Source organism: Salmo salar, chromosome ssa14 (genome assembly GCF_905237065.1).
Source record: "Salmo salar chromosome ssa14, Ssal_v3.1, whole genome shotgun sequence".
In the NCBI taxonomy this organism is placed as follows: Eukaryota; Metazoa; Chordata; class Actinopteri; order Salmoniformes; family Salmonidae; genus Salmo; species Salmo salar.
In genome coordinates this window covers 98,343,782-98,367,325 of record NC_059455.1, presented here as the reverse complement: position 1 = coordinate 98,367,325, position 23,544 = coordinate 98,343,782, and the positions used below count along the sequence as shown (strand labels likewise).

The 23,544-nt window shown below is 45.1% G+C and overlaps 1 protein-coding gene across 1 annotated transcript in view; it reads right to left on the bottom strand.

Moving 5' to 3' along the window:
- csmd2 (CUB and Sushi multiple domains 2) overlaps nucleotides 1-23,544 on the bottom strand; it is a 776,204-nt gene that overhangs the window by 124,793 nt on the left and 627,867 nt on the right. The window contains exons 46-47 of the mRNA XM_045695078.1: nucleotides 19,752-19,832; nucleotides 18,823-18,936 (exon numbers count right to left, since the gene is read on the bottom strand). Of these exons, the coding sequence (XP_045551034.1) occupies nucleotides 18,823-18,936; nucleotides 19,752-19,832 (195 nt within the window). The remainder of the gene's footprint in view (nucleotides 1-18,822; nucleotides 18,937-19,751; nucleotides 19,833-23,544) is intronic.

Sequence of the window (23,544 nt, the reverse complement as noted above, 5' to 3'; positions counted from 1 at the left end):
CCACAACATTAACTAATGACTGGTCCCCCCAACACTAACTAATGACTGGTCCCCCCAACACTAACTAATGACTGGTCCCCCCCAACACTAACTAATGACTGGTCCCCCCCAACACTAACTAATGACTGGTCCCCCAACACTAACTAATGACTGGTCCCCCAACACTAACTGATGACTGGTCCCCCCCAACACTAACTAATGACTGGTCCCCCAACACTAACTAATGACTGGTCCCCCAACACTAACTGATGACTGGTCCCCCAACACTAACTAATGACTGGTCCCCCAACACTAACTGATGACTGGTCCCCCAACACTAACAAATGACTGGTCCCCCCAACACTAACTAATGACTGGTCCCCCACAACACTAACTAATGACTGGTCCCCCAACACTAACTAATGACTGGTCCCCCAACACTAACTAATGACTGGTCCCCAACACTAACTAATGACTGGTCCCCCCCAACACTAACTAATGACTGGTCCCCCCCAACACTAACTAATGACTGGTCCCCCAACACTAACTAATGACTGGTCCCCCCAACACTAACTAATGACTGGTCCCCCAACACTAACTAATGACTGGTCCCCCCCAACACTAACTAATGACTGGTCCCCCCCAACACTAACTGATGACTGGTCCCCCCCAACACTAACTAATGACTGGTCCCCCCCAACACTAACTAATGACTGGTCCCCCCCAACACTAACTAATGACTGGTCCCCCCCAACACTAACTAATGACTGGTCCCCCCCAACACTAACTAATGACTGGTCCCCCCAACACTAACTAATGACTGGTCCCCCCCAACACTAACTAATGACTGGTCCCCCCAACACTAACTAATGACTGGTCCCCCCCAACACTAACTAATGACTGGTCCCCCAACACTAACTAATGACTGGTCCCCCCCAACACTAACTAATGACTGGTCCCCCAACACTAACTAATGACTGGTCCCCCCCAACACTAACTGATGACTGGTCCCCCAACACTAACTAATGACTGGTCCCCCAACACTAACTAATGACTGGTCCCCCCCAACACTAACTAATGACTGGTCCCCCACAACACTAACTAATGACTGGTCCCCCCAACACTAACTGATGACTGGTCCCCCACAACACTAACTAATGACTGGTCCCCCCCAACACTAACTAATGACTGGTCCCCCCCAACACTAACTAATGACTGGTCCCCCCCAACACTAACTAATGACTGGTCCCCCCCAACACTAACTAATGACTGGTCCCCCAACACTAACTAATGACTGGTCCCCCAACACTAACTGATGACTGGTCCCCCCAACACTAACTAATGACTGGTCCCCCCAACACTAACTAATGACTGGTCCCCCAACACTAACTGATGACTGGTCCCCCAACACTAACTAATGACTGGTCCCCCAACACTAACTAATGACTGGTCCCCCCCAACACTAACTAATGACTGGTCCCCCTCAACACTAACTAATGACTGGTCCCCCCCAACACTAACTGATGACTGGTCCCCCCCAACACTAACTAATGACTGGTCCCCCAACACTAACTAATGACTGGTCCCCCCCAACACTAACTAATGACTGGTCCCCCCCAACACTAACTAATGACTGGTCCCCCCAACACTAACTAATGACTGGTCCCCCCCAACACTAACTAATGACTGGTCCCCCACAACACTAACTAATGACTGGTCCCCCCAACACTAACTAATGACTGGTCCCCCCAACACTAACTAATGACTGGTCCCCCACAACACTAACTAATGACTGGTCCCCCCCAACACTAACTAATGACTGGTCCCCCCAACACTAACTAATGACTGGTCCCCCCCAACACTAACTAATGACTGGTCCCCCCCAACACTAACTAATGACTGGTCCCCCCCTACACTAACTAATGACTGGTCCCCCCAACACTAACTAATGACTGGTCCCCCCCAACACTAACTAATGACTGGTCCCCCCAACACTAACTAATGACTGGTCCCCCCCAACACTAACTAATGACTGGTCCCCCAACACTAACTGATGACTGGTCCCCCAACACTAACTAATGACTGGTCCCCCAACACTAACTAATGACTGGTCCCCCCCAACACTAACTAATGACTGGTCCCCCTCAACACTAACTAATGACTGGTCCCCCCCAACACTAACTGATGACTGGTCCCCCCCAACACTAACTAATGACTGGTCCCCCCAACACTAACTAATGACTGGTCCCCCCCAACACTAACTAATGACTGGTCCCCCCCAACACTAACTAATGACTGGTCCCCCCCAACACTAACTAATGACTGGTCCCCCCAACACTAACTAATGACTGGTCCCCCCAACACTAACTAATGACTGGTCCCCCAACACTAACTAATGACTGGTCCCCCCAACACTAACTAATGACTGGTCCCCCCCAACACTAACTAATGACTGGTCCCCCCAACACTAACTAATGACTGGTCCCCCCCAACACTAACTAATGACTGGTCCCCCCCAACACTAACTAATGACTGGTCCCCCAACACTAACTAATGACTGGTCCCCCCAACACTAACTAATGACTGGTCCCCCCAACACTAACTAATGACTGGTCCCCCCAACACTAACTAATGACTGGTCCCCCCAACACTAACTAATGACTGGTCCCCCCAACACTAACTAATGACTGGTCCCCCCAACACTAACTAATGACTGGTCCCCCCCAACACTAACTAATGACTGGTCCCCCCAACACTAACTGATGACTGGTCCCCCCAACACTAACTAATGACTGGTCCCCCCCAACACTAACTAATGACTGGTCCCCCCAACACTAACTAATGACTGGTCCCCCCAACACTAACTAATGACTGGTCCCCCCCAACACTAACTAATGACTGGTCCCCCCCAACACTAACTAATGACTGGTCCCCCCAACACTAACTAATGACTGGTCCCCCCCAACACTAACTAATGACTGGTCCCCCCAACACTAACTAATGACTGGTCCCCCCCAACACTAACTAATGACTGGTCCCCCCCAACACTAACTAATGACTGGTCCCCCCCAACACTAACTAATGACTGGTCCCCCCCAACACTAACTGATGACTGGTCCCCCCCAACACTAACTAATGACTGGTCCCCCCCAACACTAACTGATGACTGGTGAGGTAGAGAGACAGGGACACAGAGGACAGAGGGGGAGAGACGGAGACACGGAGGCAGAGAGACGGGGATAAGAAGGTAGAGAGAAGGGGATAAGGAGGTAGAGAGATGGGGATAAGGAGGTAGAGAAGGGAGAGACTGGGATGAGGAGGTAGAGAGAGGGGGATAAGGAGGTAGAGAATTGAGAGAGACATGGATAAGGAGGTAGAGAAGGGAGAGAGAGAGGGATAAGGAGGGAGAGAAGGGAGAGACAGGATAAGGTAATGAGAAGGGAGAGAGGGGGATAAGGAGGTAGTGAGAAGGGAGAGAGAGAGATAAGGAGGTAGTGAGAAGGGAGAGAGAGAGATAAGGAGGTAGAGAATTGAGAGAGACATGGATAAGGAGGTAGAGAAGGGAGAGAGAGAGGGATAAGGAGGGAGAGAAGGGAGAGACAGGATAAGGTAATGAGAAGGGAGAGAGGGGGATAAGGAGGTAGTGAGAAGGGAGAGAGAGAGATAAGGAGGTAGTGAGAAGGGAGAGAGAGAGATAAGGAGGTAGAGAATTGAGAGAGACATGGATAAGGAGGTAGAGAAGGGAGAGAGAGAGGGATAAGGAGGGAGAGAAGGGAGAGACAGGATAAGGTAAAGAGAAGGGAGAGAGGGGGATAAGGAGGTAGTGAGAAGGGAGAGAGAGAGATAAGGAGGTAGTGAGAAGGGAGAGAGGGGGATAAGGAGGTAGTGAGAAGGGAGAGAGAGAGATAAGGAGGTAATGAGAATTGAGAGAGACATGGATAAGGAGGTAGAGAAGGGAGAGAGAGAGGGATAAGGAGGGAGAGAAGGGAGAGACAGGATAAGGTAATGAGAAGGGAGAGAGGGGGATAAGGAGGTAGTGAGAAGGGAGAGAGAGAGATAAGGAGGTAGTGAGAAGGGAGAGAGAGAGATAAGGAGGTAGTGAGAAGGGAGAGAGAGAGATAAGGAGGTAGAGAATTGAGAGAGACATGGATAAGGAGGTAGAGAAGGGAGAGAGAGAGGGATAAGGAGGGAGAGAAGGGAGAGACAGGATAAGGTAATGAGAAGGGAGAGAGGGGGATAAGGAGGTAGTGAGAAGGGAGAGAGAGAGATAAGGAGGTAGTGAGAAGGGAGAGAGAGAGATAAGGAGGTAGTGAGAAGGGAGAGAGAGATAAGGAGGTAGAGAATTGAGAGAGACATGGATAAGGAGGTAGAGAAGGGAGAGAGAGAGGGTTAAGGAGGGAGAGAAGGGAGAGACAGGATAAGGTAATGAGAAGGGAGAGAGAGAGATAAGGAGGTAGTGAGAAGGGAGAGAGAGGGATAAGGAGGTAGTGAGAAGGGAGAGAGAGAGATAAGGAGGTATGAGAAGTGAGAGAGAGATGGATAAGGAGGTAGAGAAGGGAGAGAGAGAGAGGGTTAAGGAGGGAGAGAAGGGAGAGACAGGAAAGGTAATGAGAAGGGAGAGAGGGGGATAAGGAGGTAGTGAGAAGGGAGAGAGAGAGATAAGGAGGTAGTGAGAAGGGAGAGAGAGAGATAAGGAGGTAGTGAGAAGGGAGAGAGGGAGATAAGGAGGTAGTGAGAAGGGAGAGAGAGAGATAAGGAGGTAGTGAGAAGGGAGAGAGAGGGATAAGGAGGTAGAGAGAGAGATAAGGTGTTTGTGCGACCAATTCTTGTTGAGTATGATTTAGTTTGTTCCACAAAATGAGTGCTATTTGAGTCCCTTTGATATTTTAAGTAGAAATTGTGCACAAATACTGTATATAATTTATAAAGCCTGTTATATGAAATTAAGTGCCGATTCGTTTCAGCAAACTAGGAGTATGTCCCACGTAACCACTTCACAAAAGAGGCATTTTACGTTTTTTTATTTTATTTAAGTAGGCAAGTCAGTTAAGAAAAATGTCTTATTTTCAATGACGAGCTAGGAACAGTGGGTTACCTGTCTTGGTAAGGAGCAGAACGACAGATTATTATCCCGTCAACTCAGGGATTTGATCTTGCAACCTTTCGGTTACAAGTCCACCGCTCTAACCACTAGGCTACATGCCGCCCCATATTGAACGTAAACAATATACATTTTCTTTATCGAAATGCGTTTTTTGGCAGAAATGTCTTCTGGGACATGTGAACTTTCATGTGCCACAATAACAAACTTGTATGCCATCTGTAAATATGAATACAATTGTTAAATTACCAGCCTAGTTGGTTTAGCCACGGAAAAAGTCAGGAACCTACCTAGCCATGACTGGCTGAGATAATGAATGGGCGGGACATGCCGAGAGATGAGTTCGGATTGGTCTGCCATGTAGCATGTTTCTGTCTATAACATGAGCTGCTCAGTTTGTGTTAGGTAATACTTTTTTGAAAGATATCATGAAGAACTACAAAAGTGTTGCTAATACTCTCTCCAGTTTCTGGAGAACAATCGTGCCATGCTGACTGAGTATTTGAAGAGTGTGAACGCCAAGGAGAGAAGGTGAAAATTCTGGTGTTGGATTACAAAAATGCAGATCGAAAAGAGAACACACTGATATAAAACACCTGTCTCCGGATTACATCTTCAAACTAAGGGCAACCACGACATCCGTGACAGAGAGGGAGAAGCATTCATCCATATATACGGGTAAGAGAGTCTAGCGAGCTACATTTTCCGATATTACACGTTTCTAATTTTGTCAGAAAGTTGTTTCATAGCAAGTTAAAGCCTATTGTTAGCTAGCTAAAGTTAGCTGGCTGGCTCACTAGTTAATATTACGTGTATGATCTGTGTGGTACTATTATGTGTATCTCATAAATCCATTTGCATTGCTAGTTATCTAGCTAGCTAACGTTGAACCTAGTTGGTTATCTTTAGCTACCTGCAGATTCATGCATCTTTGTAACGCTATGAGATGGGAGTATGGTTAATTGTTTAGCTAGCTAGCCATCTACACGTCTAAACAAAATACTCCACAATGCAACTAACCATTTCATTTCACTGAACTGTTTACAACTTCTGTATCCTGTGCATGTGACAAATACACTTTGATTTGATATGGTGTGTGTTTAGAGACGGTAATGTGAAGAACAACATGACCTGCACCAAAGTTAAATTAGGATATAACGGATATAATTAGGATATAACGGATATAATTAGGATATAACGGATATAATTAGGATATAACGGATATAATTAGGATATAACGGATATAATTAGGATATAACGGATATAATTAGGATATAACGGATATAATTAGGATATAACGGATATAATTAGGATATAACGGATATAACTGATAACGTAAAAGAGACTGTGTACAAGTTCTAAAATCCTCCTGCGTTCATATTTTGTCACACTCACAACCGTAAGCTATTTTCTGTAATTAGCTAATAATAATAATAACCATTAACTTGTAAATAATGATCTGGTTCTGAGTTTATTTTCCTGTTAAAATGAATTCTAATTAGCTCAAATTAAGACTTTGTCAGATATATGATGTCATTATTTGAACTGGCTAACGAGCTAGCTAGTATATTGACGTATACTAAATACATTTTTAAATGCTATTTTGGACCACCAGGCTGTTGATGTCATGCAGCCTGTAGTTTTTGTGTTTATACTTTTTCATAACGACAAGTTTGATGTCGGACGACAATAGAATGTTTATGATGTAACTGTGGCAATTGTCTACAGACATTTACATTATAGTCATTTGGCAGACGCTCTTATCCAGAGCGACTTACAGTAGTGAATGCATACATTTCATACAATTTCATGCATTTTTTTTTCTGTGCTGGCCCCCCGTGGGAATCGAACCCACAACCCTGGCGTTGCAAACACCATGCTCTACCAACTGAGCTACAGGGAAGACATGTCGATAGACGTACAGCCTTTAGTCTTGAAATGTTTGGTTGTTTAGTACACTACCTCACTCTGTTTAGCACATGGCCTCACATGTGAATCCTTAAAGAGATGGGTGTCGCTAAGGCTTAAGAGTGTGTGAACGATGCTGAATGGGGTGTAGACAAAGAAGAGCTCTCCAGCAGGTGTACCAAAAACATTCAAGGGCCATTTTCTCAAAAGTGGGGTTACAAGTTGATCAATTTTCAAAGTAGAATTACTTTCCCATTGTTCCTCAAAAATGCAGTGTATAATATACCATTTTCTAGCTCTGAGTCTCTACTTTTATCCAATGTAAAAAATAAAAATTCAAATGTTGCTACGTCAGAATCGAACCGGTCAGTCACGTATCAATAAAGACTAAAATTTAATTTTGTCATGACCCTCTAGGAATATTTTAACCCACTTAAACTTCAACGTCTCCATGTTGTCACCATCATTGTAAAGCTCTAGTTATTTTGTTGCTTTCTAAACATGACTATTTATTTAATGTGATTCGTATTATTATTATTATTTATTTTTTTTAAGGTTAAAAAAGGAAAAAAGAAAAAAATGCTGGCCCTCATTTTAATGTCAACCCTTTTACATGAACTGAACTCTTGTTTTAAATATCGCTAAAACTATTGCTTAAAACATATACATATAATTCTAAAGTAACATTGAATATCTAACATTCAAATCATGTGTGTAAAGCAGGGTGAGCTTGTTCTAATCTTTTGGGCCATTTTCTGTTGTTTTGTGGTGGAAACCTGAGCGGGTCGAGCATAACACGTTAACCCTAGACAGAAATGTTTTCACAATAAAATAAACACATCTGAAGATTGCATTCAATTGCCCTCAACAAGCTTCCATAACCCCTTTCACAAGGGGATTCATGGCTTATAACAAGCTTCCATAACCCCTTTCACAAGAGGATTCATGGATTACAACAAGCTTCCATTACCCTTTCACAAGGGGATTCATGGCCAACAACAAGCTTCCATTACCCCTTTCACAAGAGGATTCATGGATTACAACAAGCTTCCATTACCCTTTCACAAGGGGATTCATGGCCAACAACAAGCTTCCATTACCCCTTTCACAAGGGATTCATGGCTTACAACAAGCTTCCATTACCCCTTTCACAAGAGGATTCATGGATTACAACAAGCTTCCATTACCCTTTCACAAGGGGATTCATGGCCAACAACAAGCTTCCATTACCCCTTTCACAAGGGGATTCATGGCCAACAACAAGCTTCCATTACCCCTTTCACAAGGGGATTCATGGCCTACAACAAGCTTCCATTACCCCTTTCACAAGGGGATTCATGGCCTACAACAAGCTTCCATTACCCCTTTCACAAGGGGATTCATGGCTTATAACAAGCTTCCATAAGGGGATTCATGGCCAACAACAAGCTTCCATTACCCCTTTCACAAGAGGATTCATGGCTGATTTAGGATAAAATCGTCAACCCTGTTTCAGGGTTAATTAATTAATTACATTTATTTTGCACTAACTATAGTAATTGTTTTATTTTACCTCTTGAGATGGGGCAATGTGTTTTTATTAATTTGAACCGGTACTTGGTGAAATGACCCAAATTCACCATCCACCTCAAAACTTTAGTTTAGACTAGGGGGGCATAACGTGGTTAAGTATGAGATAGGTGTTTCTGAGAAGGTACCTATAAGTCAGAATGCCTTTAATAGTAACAAGAAGTAGAAGCGTAGTATTGAACAGAAATGATAAGCTTGACCCGTTCTTGATCAGTCAGGCTCTGGAAGTCAGAGAGACAGGGAGTTGGAATAAGGAGTTAGTAGCTGTTGAAATACATTCTTGTTGAATGTGATTACGTCGGTTTAATCAAAAGCCGTCCGCTGTGCTGTGGGGATAAAGAGGAGGAGGATTGGATAAATCGAATAAACAAGGCCTGTTGTGTCACCTTAATGGATTTACCAACTGCCATTCCTTCTGTTGATGCGGCTTACTGCCTCAGTGGTGTTAACCAAGCTCTGTGAGCGAGATGAACTCCTCCTGTGTTTACAACACAATAGACCAAGGTGAAGTGGGAGGAGACTGACTACATTATGGATATATTACTGTTGAGAGACTGGAGGGAGAGAAAAAAAGATAAACAGAGAGAGAGAGAGAGGGAGATAGAGATAGAGAGAGATGAACAGAGAGAGATATACTTTCATCAGTGTAATGTTAATTGTTCATTTCACTTGCTTTAGCAATGTAAAGAGAAAGTGAAAGAGAGTGAGGCAGAGACAGAGACAGAGACAAAGACAGAGAGAGAGAGACAGAGAGAGAGAGAGACAGAGAGAGAGACAGAGAGAGAGAGAGAGAGAGAGAGTGTTATATTCAGACTATCGAAAAGAGAGCGTGAAAAGGCATCCACCAGAAAATAATGCAGAAAGAGAGAGAAGAAAATAAGGTCCCTGTCAACATGGCGTCTGGATACAAGACTTATCCGTTGTGCTCTGCGACCCCCCCCCCCGTAAGAGTCTTGGAACTTGTCTGAATTCCGGAACAGCCGATCTGGCGACTTTTGTCTGTATGTTCAAACAGTTTTGGCTACACACTCATAGAGGATATCCACAGACCTCACAAGACTCATATGAAGGTACCAGGAACCATTTGGAGAATAAAAGACCTTCAGGGTTTAGACTCTTATGGGTTAACCCTCGCAAGGCTACCGGCCCAGACCAGCGTCCTCAAAGCATATTCAATCTCTCCTTATCCCTGTCTGTTGTCCCCACTTATTTGAAGATATACGTAGCATTGTTCCTGTACCTAAGAAAGCAAGGGTTACTGAACTAAATGACTATCGCCCAGTAGCACTCACTTCTGTCATCATGAAGTGCTTCGAGAGGCTAGTTAAGGATCATATCACCTCTACCTTACCTGACACCCTAGACCCACTTCAATTTGCATACCGCCATCGCACTGAACACTGCCCTATCACACCTGGACAAGAGAAATACCTTTGTAAGAATGCTCATCACTAAGCTCAGAGCCCTGGGTCTGAGTTCTGGACTTAGTGACGGGCCGACCCCAGGTGGTGAAGGTGGGCAGCAACACCTCTGCTACGCTGATCCTCAACACGGGGGCCCCACAAGCGTGCAAGGTCAGCCCCCTCCTGTACTCCCTGTTCATCCATGACCCTGTGGTCCCACACATCTCCAACTCAATCATCAAGTTTGCTGATGACACAACAGTGGTAGCCCTGATTACCAACATTGACGAGACAGCCTACAGAGACAAAGTGAGGGCCCTGGTGGAGTGGTGCCAAGAAAATAACCTCAACATAAAGAAAACAAAGGAGCTGATCGTGGACTTCAGGAGACAGAAGAGAGAGGCCCGCCCCCATCCACATCGACAGGACTGCAGTGGAGAAGGTGAAAAGCTTCAAGTTCCTTGACGTGCACATCACTGACAACCCGAAATGGGCCATTCACACAGACAGTGTGGTGAGGCTGAAGAAATTTGGCTTTGGCCCCTAAAGACCCTCACCAACTTCTACAGATGCACCACTGACAGCTTCCTGTCAGGCTATATTACCACCTGGTACAGCAGTTGCCCCGTGGCTCTCCAGAAGGTGGTGCGGTCACCTGTTCACCCCACTACCATCTAGAAGGCGGAGACAGTACAGGTGTATCAAAGCTGGGACCGAGAGACTGGAAAAACAGCTTTCATCTCCAGGCCATCAGACTGTTCAACAGTCACCACTAGCAGTGGTGTAAAGTAATTAATGAAAAATACTTGAAAGTACTATATAAGCCATTTTTTTTGGGGGGGGGGGGTATCTAGCCCGCCTCCGTCTAGTCCGTCCTGCACTGAACCTTAGAGGCTGCTGGCCTATGTACATAGTCATGGAACACTGGCCGCATTAGTAATGGAACACTGGTCACTTTAAATAAATATTCTTCGGGACCGGTATCCCTTCCACGGGACGGTTGAGCTAACGTTGGCTAATGCGATTAGCATGCGGTTGAAAGTAACAAGAACATTTCCCAGGACATAGACATATCTGATATTGGCAGAAAGCTTAAATTCTTGTTAATATAACTGCACTATCCAGTTTACAGTAGCTATTACAGTGAAAGAATACCATGCTATTATTTGAGGAGAGTACAAATTAGAACATAAAGTTATTAATAAACAAATTAGGCACATTTGGGCAGTCTTGATACAACATTTTCAACATAAATGCAATGGTTTATTGGATCAGTCTAAAACTTTGGACATACACTGCTGCCATCTAGTGGCGAAAATCTAAATTGCACCTGGGCTGGAATAATATATTATGGCCTTTCGCTTGCATTTCAAAGATGATGGTACAAAGAAAATACAAAAGAACGGTTGGTTTTTTCATGGTATTTTCTTTTACCAGATCTATTGTGTTATATTCTCCTACATTCCTTTCACATTGCCTCAAACTTCAAAGTGTTTCCTTTCAAATGGTATCAAGAATATGCATATCCTTGCTTCGGGGCCTGAGCTACAGGCAGTTAGATTTGGGTGTCTTTTTAAGCGAAAATTAAAAAATAAAAGGATCCTTAAGAGCATCCTTAAGATAAAAAAATTACAAAAATGAAAGAGACTTGCAAACAATATTTGAACAATATTTGCGACCGACCGGCTCGATTTGGTCTTATGTAGCAACAATTGAAATGGTGTTTTTTACATTGGATAAAAGAGACTCGGAGCTAGAAATATGATATATCATACAGTACAGTTGATGAACAATGGGAAAGTCATTCTGCTTTGAACTTGTAAACTTTTGAGAAAATGGTGTGGGAGCAACAATACACCATTTGCATTAGTCTGGAGGATTTCATGGCGGAGGTAAGGAAGGTGTTCGATTCTCCGGGAGAAAGGTGGCTCGGGAGCTACTTCGGCAAAACTTTCATCAGTAGATTTTCGCACGTTGGTGAGTGCCTGGAACCTGTAGTCCCTTTTCGACACTTCACGGATTATCGGAGGGAATTAAAGCCCGGGAGCTGCCCATGGACCTCCTCCTCTGGCTCTAGATTGTCTCCTGAGGAACGTTTACACAGACTGAGATTTTTGGTTCCAACCGAGGTCTTTGTGAGACGCAGAGTAGGTGAACGGATGATCTCCGCATGTGTGGTTCCCACCGTGAAGCATGGAGGAGGAGGTGTGATGACGTGGGGGTGCTTTGCTGGTGACACTGTCAGTGATTTATTTAGAATTCACGGCACAACTAACTAGCATGGCTACCACAGCATTAAGCAGTGATGCAACATCCCATCTGATGTGAGCTTAGTGGAACTATCATTTATCTTTCAACAGGACAATGACCCAACACACACCTCCAGGCTGTTCAAGGGCTATTTGACCAAGAAGGAGAGTGATGTAGTGCGACATCAGATGACCTGGCCTCCACAATCACCCGACCTCAACCCAGTTGAGATGGTTTGGGATGAGTTGGACCGCAAACTGAAGGAAAAGCAGCCAACAAGTGCTCAGCATATGTGACAACTCCTTCAAGACTGTTGGAAAAACATTCCAGGTGAAGCTGGTTGAGAGACTGGCATAGAGAGTGCAACGCTTTCATCAAGGCAAAAGGTGGTTACTTTGAATAATATAAAATATAAAAGAGAGACAAAGAGAGAGTGAGAGACAGAGAGAGAGAGCGAGACAGAGAGAGAGAGAGAGAGAGACAGAGAGAGAGTGAGAGACAGAGAGAGAGAGAGAGACAGAGAGAGAGAGAGAGAGAGACAGAGAGAGAGTGAGAGACAGATAGAGAGATAGAGAGAGAGTGAGAGACAGATAGAGATACAGAGAGAGAGTGAGAGAGAGAGCAAGATACAGAGAAAGAGAGAGAGAGACAGAGAGAGAGAGCGAGACAGAGAGAGAGAGAGAGACAGAGAGCGAGTGAGAGACAGAGAGAGAGAGACAGAGAGAGAGAGACAGAGAGAGAGAGACAGAGAGAGAGAGACAGAGAGAGAGAGCGAGACAGAGAGAGAGAGCGAGAGACAGAGAGAGAGTGAGAGAGACAGAGAGAGAGAGGAACCAGTTGGCTAACTGAAACTACAGAATTAGAACAGTGATTCCACCACCGTGTTTAATCTGCCCACGCTATGAACCATCTAGGAACCAGACACGTGGGATGAGGTGTGTGTGTGTGTGTGTGTGTGTGTGTGTGTGTGTGTGTGTGTGTGTGTGTGTGTGTGTGTGTGTGTGTGTGTGTGTGTGTGTGTGTGTGTGTGTGTGTGTGTGTGTGTGTGTGTGTGTGTGTGTGTGTGTGTGTGTGTGTGTGTGTGTGTGTGTGTGTGTGTACGTGCCTCCTCAGTGTGCCCGTGTGCACGTACTTCCCTGTGGCTCAGTTGGTAGAGCATGGTGTTTGCAACGCCAGGGTTGTGGGTTCGATTCCCACGGGGGGCCAGTACAAAAACAAACAAAATAATGCATGAAATGTATGCATTCACTACTGTAAGTCGCTCTGAATAAGAGCGTCTGCTAAATGACTAAACTGTAAATGTCCGTGTGTGTGGTGCAGTTGTCAAGGCTAAAAGCAGTGATTTTGATAGCTGCAGCTGCAGCTTAGATATCCCCTGCATTTCAATGAGCTCTCCTCACTGCCCTCCAACTCCCTGGGAGAATCTCAATTGCGTAGCCTCGCCTCCTCTCTCCTCGCCTCCTCTCTCCTCGCCTCCGTCTCAAAACCCATTGGATGAGAAAGCCAGAGGTCCCTCCCCTCTGACCTCCTCCAATGAGTTTTGAAAAAAGAAGACACTCTCTCTCTCTCTCTTTCTCTCTTTTAGACAGATTCCCCCTCCTCCCTCTAGTCTTGATCCTTGTGCTCATTTGGCAGTCTCTTTCTTTTCTCTCCTTTCCAGCTTTCTAAACTCCCTGTTTTCATCCTCTTTTGGACTGATTCTTATTGAAAAAAACATCTCTTACTCACATTCTCTCATACTTCTCTCTCTTCTCTCCCTCCTATCCTCTCTAAATGCCCTCTATTCCTCTCAATTCAATTTCAATTCAAGGGGCTTTATTGGCATGGAAAACATATGTTAACATTGCCCAAAAAAGTGAAATAGATAATAAACAAAGTGAAAATAAACAATAAAAGAGTAAACATTACTATCACAGACATTCCAAAAGAATAAAGACATTTCAAATGTCATATTATGTGCAAATTGTTAAAGTACAAAAGGGAAAATAAATAAACATAAATATGGGTCGTATTTACAATGGTGTTTGTTCTTCACTGGTTGCCCTTTTCTTGTGGCAACAGGTCACAAATCTTGCTGCTGTGATGGAACACTGTGTTATTTCACCCAGTAGATATGGGAGTTTATCAAAATTGGGTTTGTTTTCTAATTCTTTGTGGATCTGTGTAATCTGAGGGAAATATGTGTCTCTAATATGGTCATACATTGGGCAGGAGGTTAGGAAGTGCAGCTCAGTTTCCACCTCATTTTGTGGGCAGTGTTGCACATAGCCTGTCTTCTCTTGAGAGCCAGGTCTTCCTATGGAGGCCTTTCTCAATAGCAAGGCTATGCTCACTGAGTCTGTACATAGTCAAAGCTCCCTATCTCTCCGGCCCGCCCTCTCTAACCCGCATCCCCACCTCTCTCTCTCCTTCCCTCTCCCCCACCTCTCTCTCAACATCCCTCCCCCCACCTCTCTCTCACTCTCCTTCCCTCTCCCCCAAATCTCTCTCGCCTTCCTTCTCCTGCACCTCTTTATCTCTCTCCTTCCCTCTCCCCCACCTCTCTCTCTCTCCTTCCCTCTCCCCCACCTCTCTCTCAACATCCCTCCCCCCACCTCTCTCTCACTCTCCTTCCCTCTCCCCAAATCTCTCTCGCCTTCCTTCTCCCGCACCTCTTTATCTCTCTCCTTCCCTCTCCCCCACCTCTCTCTCTCTCCTTCCCTCTCCCCCACCTCTCTCAACATCCCTCCCCCCACCTCTCTCTCTCTCTCTCCTTCCCTCTCCCCCAAATCTCTCTCTCCTTCCTTCTCCCCCACCTCTCTCTCTCTCTCTCCTTCCCTCTCCCCCACCTCTCTCTCTCTCCTTCCCTCTCCCCCTCTCCCCCTCTCCCTTCCCTCTCCCCCACCTCTCTCTCTCTCCTTCCCTCTCCCCCTCTCCCCCTCTCCCTTCCCTCTCCCCCACCTCTCTCTCTCTCTCTCCTTTCTTCTCCCCCACCGCTCTCTCTCTCTCTCCTTCCGTCTCCCCCACCTCTCTCTCTCCTTCCATCTCCCCCACCACTCTCTCTCACTCTCCTTCCCTCTCCCCCACCTCTCTCCTTCCCTCTCCCCCACCTCTCTCTCCCTCTCCTTCCCTCTCCCCCACCTCTCTCCCTCTCTCTCCTTACTTCTCCCCCACCACTCTCTCTCTCCTTCCCTCTCCCCCACCGCTCTCTCTCTCTCCTTCCTTCTCCCCACCTCTCTGTCTCTCTCCTTCCCTCTCCCCCACCTCTCTCTCTGAGTGACAGGTTGAGGACTGTGTCAGCTGGAACTGTTGGCCCTGGGTATAAAGGTTCCCTTCACCACAGGGGAAACTATTAGCAGGCCAGATGAATGACAACATGAAGGGTGAGGAGGCACAAGCCTTTTGCCGCACAGTCTTTCTGCTCCCTCTTTCTATTTCTGTCCCACTCTCTCCCTCTCTCTGTTTCTGTCCCACTCTGCTCCCTCTCTCTGTTTCTGTCCCACTCTGCTCCCTCTCTCTGTTTCTGTCCCACTCTGTCTCTCTGTGTCTGTCCCACTCTGCTCCCTCTCTCTGTTTCTGTCCCACTCTGCTCCCTCTCTCTGTTTCTGTCCCACTCTGCTCCCTCTCTCTGTTTCTGTCCCACTCTGTCTCTCTGTGTCTGTCCCACTCTGCTCCCTCTCTCTGTTTCTGTCCCACTCTGTCTCTCTGTGTCTGTCCCACTCTGCTCCCTCTCTCTGTGTCTGTCCCACTCTGCTCCCTCTCTCTGTTTCAGTCCCACTCTCTCTCCCTCTCTTTGTTTCTGTCCCACTCTCTCTCCCTCTCTCGTTCTTTCTTTCTCTCACCATCCGTTCTCTTCTCCCTATTTCCCACATGCTGAGAGCATTTGCATTTTTCTCCAGATTAACATGAATTTAATTAATGATATGTTGCCCATGTTTCATGAGGTTTTTATAAAAGCTGACATCCTGCTGGTGAGGTGAGGGGAATATGAAGGGAGAAAGGAAGAGACACAGTTCGGAAAGTATTTAGACCCCTTGACTTTTTCCACATTTTGTTAAATTACAGCCTTATTCTAAAATTGATGAAATTGTTTTTTCCCCTCATCAATCTACACACAATACTATATAATGACAAATAAAAAATAGTTTTTTTTTAGAAATGTTTGCAAATTTATAAAAATAATAATAAAATAAATATGACATTTACATAAGTATTCAGACCCTTTACTCAGTATTTTGTTGAAGCACCTTTGGCAGCGATTCTAGCCTCAAGTCTTCTTGGTTATGACGCTACAAGCTTGGCACACCTGTATTTGGGGAGTTTCTACCATTCTTCTCTGCAGATCCTCTCAAGCTCTGTCAGGTTGGATGGGGAGCGTCGCTGCACAGCTATTTTCAGGTCTCTCCAGAGATATTTGATCGAGTTCAAGTCTGGGCTCTGGCTGGGCCACTCAAGGACATTCAGAGACTGAAGCCACTCCTGCGTTGTCTTGGCTGTGTGCTTAGGGTCGTTGTCCTGTTGGAAGGTGAACCTTCGCCCCAGTCTGAGATCCTGAGCGCTCTGGAGCAGGTTTTCATCAAGGATCTCTCTGTACTTTGCTCCGTTCATGTTTCCCTCGATCCTGACTAGTCTCACAGTCCCTAACGCTGAAAAACATCCCCACAGCATAATGCTGCCACCACCATGCTTCACCGTAGGGTTGGTGCCAGGTTTCGTCCAGATGTGACACTCAGCATTCAGACCAAAGCGTTCAATCTTGGTTTCATCAGACCAGAGAATCTTGTGTCTCTTGGCTTGAGAGTCCTTTAGGTGCCTTTTGGCAAACTCCAAGCGGGCTGTTAAGCTCAAGGAAGAGTCTTGGTGGTTCCAAACTTCTTCCATTTAATAATGATGGAGGCCACTGTTCTTGGGGACCTTTCAATGCTGCATAGAGTTTTTGGTACCCTTCCCCAGATCTGTTCCTCGACACAATCCTGTCTCTGAGCTCTACGGACAGTTCCTTCGACCTCATGGCTTGGTTTTTGCTCTGACATGCACTGTCAACTGTGGGACCTTATATAGACAGGTGTGTGTCTTTCCAAATCATGTCCAATCAATTTCATTTACCACAGATGGACTTCAATCAAGTTGTAGAAACATCTCAAGGATGATCAATGGAAACAGGATGCACCTGAGCTCAATAATGAGTCTGATAGCAAAAGGTCTGAATACTTATGTAAATTAGGTAGTTCTGTTTTCAACTTTTTATAAAAGTGCCAACCTTTTAAATGTGCCAACGTGGAAAAAGTCAAGGGGTCTGAGAACTTTCTGAATGCACTGTATATAGTGAGAGATAAAGAGAGAGAGAGGCCATAAGAGAAAGACAGAAAGACAGGCAACTCAAACTAGAGAGAGAGAGAGAGAGAGAGAGAGAGAGAGAGAGAGAGAGAGAGAGAGAGAGAGAGAGAGAGAGAGAGAGAGAGAGAGAGAGAGAGAGAGAGCAAGTGTGTAATGTTTACTGTCATTGAGCCACTGAGTGGCTCCCTGAGGAAGCATTCTCCCCATTATCACACCTTAGTATTGTAGGAACAAGGCTATCATTGGGTCCTTGGGGAGGTTGACTTTACGGCGTGTATGACAACTCAACAGTCTCCTCCACTCTCATGAGACACAACACAGAGAGAGAGAGAGAGAGAGAGAGCGAGAGAGAGAGAGAGAGATCAAGTGTGTAATGTTTACTGTTCATTTTTATTGTGTATTTCACTTGTGTATATAATCTACTCCACTTGCTTGGCAATGTTAACATTTGTTTCCCATGCCAATAAAGCAGCTTGAAAAGAGACCGAGACTGAGAGCAAGTGTTGTGAGAGAGAGAGAGAGAGAGAGAGAGAGAGAGAGCAAGTGTTGAGAGAGAGCGCGCACATGTGTTGTAAGGTTTTTATGAGACAGCTTAAGATGGGGTCAGGTGTGATGAATTGATGCTCTTTGATCCACCTGCACAGTGAGATATTGGTTTGTAACTCAATCTTCCAACCAAATGTTCCACGTACATCAATGAAATATTTATTTGCGTTTAAAATGCAGGGCACATGGGTACCAATGGGAAACAAATATATATATATATATATACTATGTCAGAAATTATTACCCATGTCTGATGCACTCTGACAATATGTATCCTCTGGAGAAAAATATATTTAGTGATGTAAAAACGCCTTGGTGTGAAGGGGCTCCAAGGCGGTAGGTCATATAAGTGTCAGAGTAGATCAGTGCTGATCTACAATCAGGTCACCCCTGTGGATGTAATCGTGTTAATTGATCTACAATCAGGTCACCCCTGTGCATGTAATCATGTTAATTGATCTACAATCAGGACACCCCTGTGCATGTAATCGTGTTAATTGATCTAGAATCAGGTCACCCCTGTGCATGTAATCGTTTAATTGATCTACAATCAGGTCACCCCTGTGCATGTAATCGTGTTAATTGATCTAGAATCAGGTCACCCCTGTGCATGTAATCGTTTAATTGATCTAGAATCAGGTCACCCCTGTGCATGTAATCGTGTTAATTGATCTAGAATCAGGTCACCCCCTGTGCATGTAATCGTGTTAATTGATCCTATTAAAGGCAGATCAGGAAAAGTCCTCTTACCTTCACAGGAGGGTGGAGGCCCCTGAAACTCCAGGTGAGTCCCCAGACGACAGGTCAGAATGTTGTTCCCACTCAACTGGTACCCTGGCAGACACCTGTAGCGCACTATGTCACCTGGAGGGGGAGGACGGGGGGCGATAGAGAGAGTAACTTCTGTGAATTTGTCTTCATTATTTAATCCACACGAACTGAAAAGGAGAAACATTCCATATCAATCCATAATGTGAGGCCCCATCTTTTATCTGTCTCTCTCAATGTCTACATAGGGCTCTGGTCTAAAGTAGTGCACTATGTAGGGAATAGGGTTCCATAGGGCTCTGGTCTAAAGTAGTGCACTATGTAGGGAATAGGGTTCCATAGGGCTCTGGTCTAAAGTAGTGCACTATGTAGGGAATAGGGTTCCATAGGGCTCTGGTCTAAAGTAGTGCACTATGTAGGGAATAGGGTTCCATAGGGCTCTGGTCTAAAGTAGTGCACTATATAGGGAATAGGGTGCTATAGGGCACTGGTCAAAAGTAGTGCACTATATATAGGGAATAGGGTGCCATAGGGTTCTTGTCTAAAGTAGTGCACTATATAGGGAATAGGGTCCATAGGGCTCTGGTCTAAAGTAGTGCACTATATAGGGAATAGGGTCCATAGGGCTCTGGTCTAAAGTAGTGCACTATATAGGGAATAGAGTTTCATTTGGGATGCAAACCTAAATGTGATCTATCATTTCAAATGCAACATAATCTCCTCTTGTTCTGTTTGGGTCATCATTATTAATTTCCTGTTCACCCATGGCCCTCTGGATACTGTAGTTTGGCAGTGAATCAGCCATGGCCCAATTGGATGTGTAGTCCTTGCTATGGAGGAGCCGTCTCTCCTCAACGCTGGAAAGTATGGGAGGTGTGAGTGTGTGTGTGTGTGTGTGCATGTTGACTTACCAATTTTAAATTCCTTGCTGGCCATTAAGATGTCAGCATTGGGTATGATAGGGGGAGGCAGGCAGAACTGGAGTGTGTACGCTAGAGAGAGATAACAAACACTACTGTAAATACAACCCATATTTATGTTTATTTATATTCCCTTTTGGACTTAATTACAACACTGTATATAGACATACTATGTGTGTTATGAAGTGTAATGTTTACAGTACATTTTTTATGTATATTATCCAAATACAACTCCGCTGTTTTCAATCAGGATCTCAGCGATCATTGACTGCGTCCGTTATGGGTCCGCGGTCAAACCACCACCCCTCATCACTGTCAAACGCTCCCTAAAACACTTCAGCGAACAGGCCTTTCTAATCGACCTGGGTTTCCTGGAAGGATATTGACCTCATCCCGTCAGTAGAGGATGCCTGTTCGTCCATTCAAAGTAATTTCTGCACCATCTTAAATAAGCATGCCCCTTTCAAAAATAGTAGAACTAAGAACAGATATAGCCCTTGGTTCATTCCAGACCTGACTGCCCTCGAACAGCACACAAACACCCTGTGGCGGACTGCATCGAATATCGAATAGTCATCGAACATCGAATATCGAATAGTTCCCGCAATATGCAACTTTTCAGGGAAGTCAGGAACCAATACACGCAGTCAGTCAGGAAAGCAAAGACTAGCTTTTTCAAACAGAAATTTGCATCCTGTAGCTCTAACTCCAAAAAGTTTTGGGACACTGTAAAGTCCATGGAGAATAAGAGCACCTCCTACCAGCTGCCCACTGCTCTGAGGCTAGGAAACACTGTAACCACCGATAAATCCACTATAATCGAGAATTTCAATAAGCATTTCTCAACAGCTGGCCTTGCTTTCCTCCTGGCTACCCCAACCCCGGCCAACAGCTCCGCACCCCCTGCAGCTACTTGCCCAAGCCCCCCCCCCCTGCTTCTCCTTCACCCAAATCCAGAGAGCTGATGTTCTGAAAGAGCTGCAAAACCTGAACCCGTACAAATCAGCTGGGCTAGACAATCTGGACCCTTTCTTTCTAAAATGATCCGCCACCATTATTGCAACCTCTATTACCAGTCTGTTCAACCTCTCTTTCGTATCGTCTGAGATCCCAAAAGATTGGAAAGCTACCGCGGTCATCCCCCTCTTCAAAGGGGGAGACACTCTTTACCCAAACTGTTACAGACCTATATCCATCCTGCCCTGCTTTTCTAAAGTTTTCGAAAGCCAAGTTAATAAACAGATCACCGACCATTTAGAATCCTACCGTACCTTCTCCGCTGTGCAATCCATTTTCCGAGCTGGTCATGGGTGCACCTCAGCCACGCTCAAGGTCTTAAACGATATCATAAGCGCCATCGATAAAAGACAATAGTGTTCAGCCGTCTTCATCGACCCGGCCAAGGCTTTCGACTCTGTCAATCACCGCATTCTTATCGGCAGACTCAACAGCCTTGGTTTCTCTAATGACTGCCTCGCCTGGTTCACCAACTACTTCTCTGATAGAGTTCAGTGTGTCAAATCAGAGGGCCTGTTGTCCGGACCTCTGGTAGTCTCAATGGGGGTGCCACAGGGCTCAATTCTCGAGCCGACTCTTTTCTCTGTATATATCAATGATGTTGCTCTTGCTGCTGGTGATTCTCTGATCCACCTCTACACAGACGACACCATTCTGTATACAACTAACCTCCAAACAAACTTCAATGCCATACAACACTCCTTCCGTGGCTTCCAACTGCTCTTAAACGCTAGTAAAACCAAATGCTTTTCAACCATTCGCTGCCCGCACCCACCCGCCCAACTAGCATCACTATTAGGGGCGGTTCTAACTAACAACTACAAATACCTAGGTGTCTGGCTAGACTATAAACTCTCTTTCCAGACTCACATAAGCCATCTCCAATCCAAAATTAAATTTAGAAATGCCTTCTGGGATTGATTTGCACTTTTCGCACCAAAGTATGTTCATCTCTAGGAGACAGAATGCATCTCCTTCCTGAGCGGTATGACGGCTGCGTGGTCCCATGGTGTTTATACTTGCGTACTATTGTTTGTACAGATGAACGTGGTACCTTCAGGTATTTGGAAATTTCTCCCAAGGATGAACCAAACTTGTGGAGTCCTACAATATATATATATATTTTTTTCAGGAGGTCTTGGCTGATGTCTTTTGATTTTCCCATGATGTCAAGCAAAGAGACACTGAGTTTGAAGGTAGGCCTTGAAATACATCCACAGGTACACCTCCAATTGACTCAAATGATGTCAATAAGCCAATCAGAAGCTTCTAAAGCCATGACATCATTTTCTGGAATTTTCCAAGCTGTTTGAAGGCACAGTCAACTTAGTGTATGTAAACTTCTGACCCACTGGAATTGTGATAAATGAATTATAGGTGAAATAATCTGTCTGTAAACAATTGTTGGCCAAATGACTTGTGTCATGCACAAAGTAGATGTCCTAACCAACTTGCCAAAACTACAGTTTTACACCTCCAATTGACTCAGAAGGCCGCTGTTGTAAGACTCAGGATGAATACAGTTGGCATCGGACGGCTAACACGCTCCTCAGGGCGAATGCCTCCCCAGCCAAACCAACAGCTTCACTCTCCTAACATTTCGCCAACCACTCCTCCATGGTCTCTAACTCACCCCTCAGCGTCGCAGACCACCCCGTGTGCCACACCCCCCCCGCAATTTTTTTGGGGGGGCTGCTTCTTGGGCCTACGTCGTGGCCGCGAGCCACATTAGGCATCTCCAATCCAAAATTAAATCTAGAATTGGCTTCCTTTTTTCAGAAAAAAGCATCCTTCACTCATGCTGCCAAACATTCCCTCGTAAAACTGACCATCCTAACGATCCTCGACTTCGGCGATGTCATTTACAAAATAGTCTCCAACACTCTAGTCAACAAATTGAATGCATTCCATCACAGTGCCATCTGTTTTGTCACCAAAGCCCCAAATACTACCCACCACTGCGACCTGTATGCTCTCGTTGGCTGGCCCTCGCTCCATATTCGTCACCAAACCCACTGGCTCCAGGTCATCTACAAGTCTTTGCTAGGTAAAGCCCCGCATTCTCTCAGCTCACTGGTCACCATAGCAGCACCCACCCGTAGCACGCGCTCCAGCAGGTATATCTCACTGGTCATCCCCAAAGCCAATTCCTCCTTTGGCCGCCTTTTCCTTCCAGTTCTCTGCTGCCAATGACTGGAACGAACTGCAAAAAATCTCTGAAGCTGGAGACTCATATCTCCCTCACTAGCTTTAAATACCAGCTGTCAGAGCAGCTCACTGCACCTGTACATAGCCCATCTGTAAACAGCCCATCTATCTAACTACCTCATCCCCATACCGTATTAATTTATTCAACTTGCTCTTTTGCCCCCCATTATCTCTACTTGCACATTCATCTTCTGCACATCTACCATTCCAGTGTTTAATTGGTATATTGTAATTACTTCCCCACCATGGCCTATTTATTGCCTTACCTCCCTTACCTCATTTGCACACACTGTATATAGACTTTTTCAACTATATTATTGACTGTACATTTGATTATTCCATGTGTAACTCTGTGTTGTAGTATGTGTCGAACTGCTTTGCTTTATTTTGGCCAGGTCGCAGTTGTAAATGAGAACTTGTTCTCAACTTGCCTACCTGGTTAAATAAAGGTGAAATAAAATAAAATAAATAAATAAACAGTCCAAAATAAAAAATAAATAAAAAATAATCTACTTCACTTGCTTTGGCAATGATAACAAATGTTTCCCATGCCAATAAA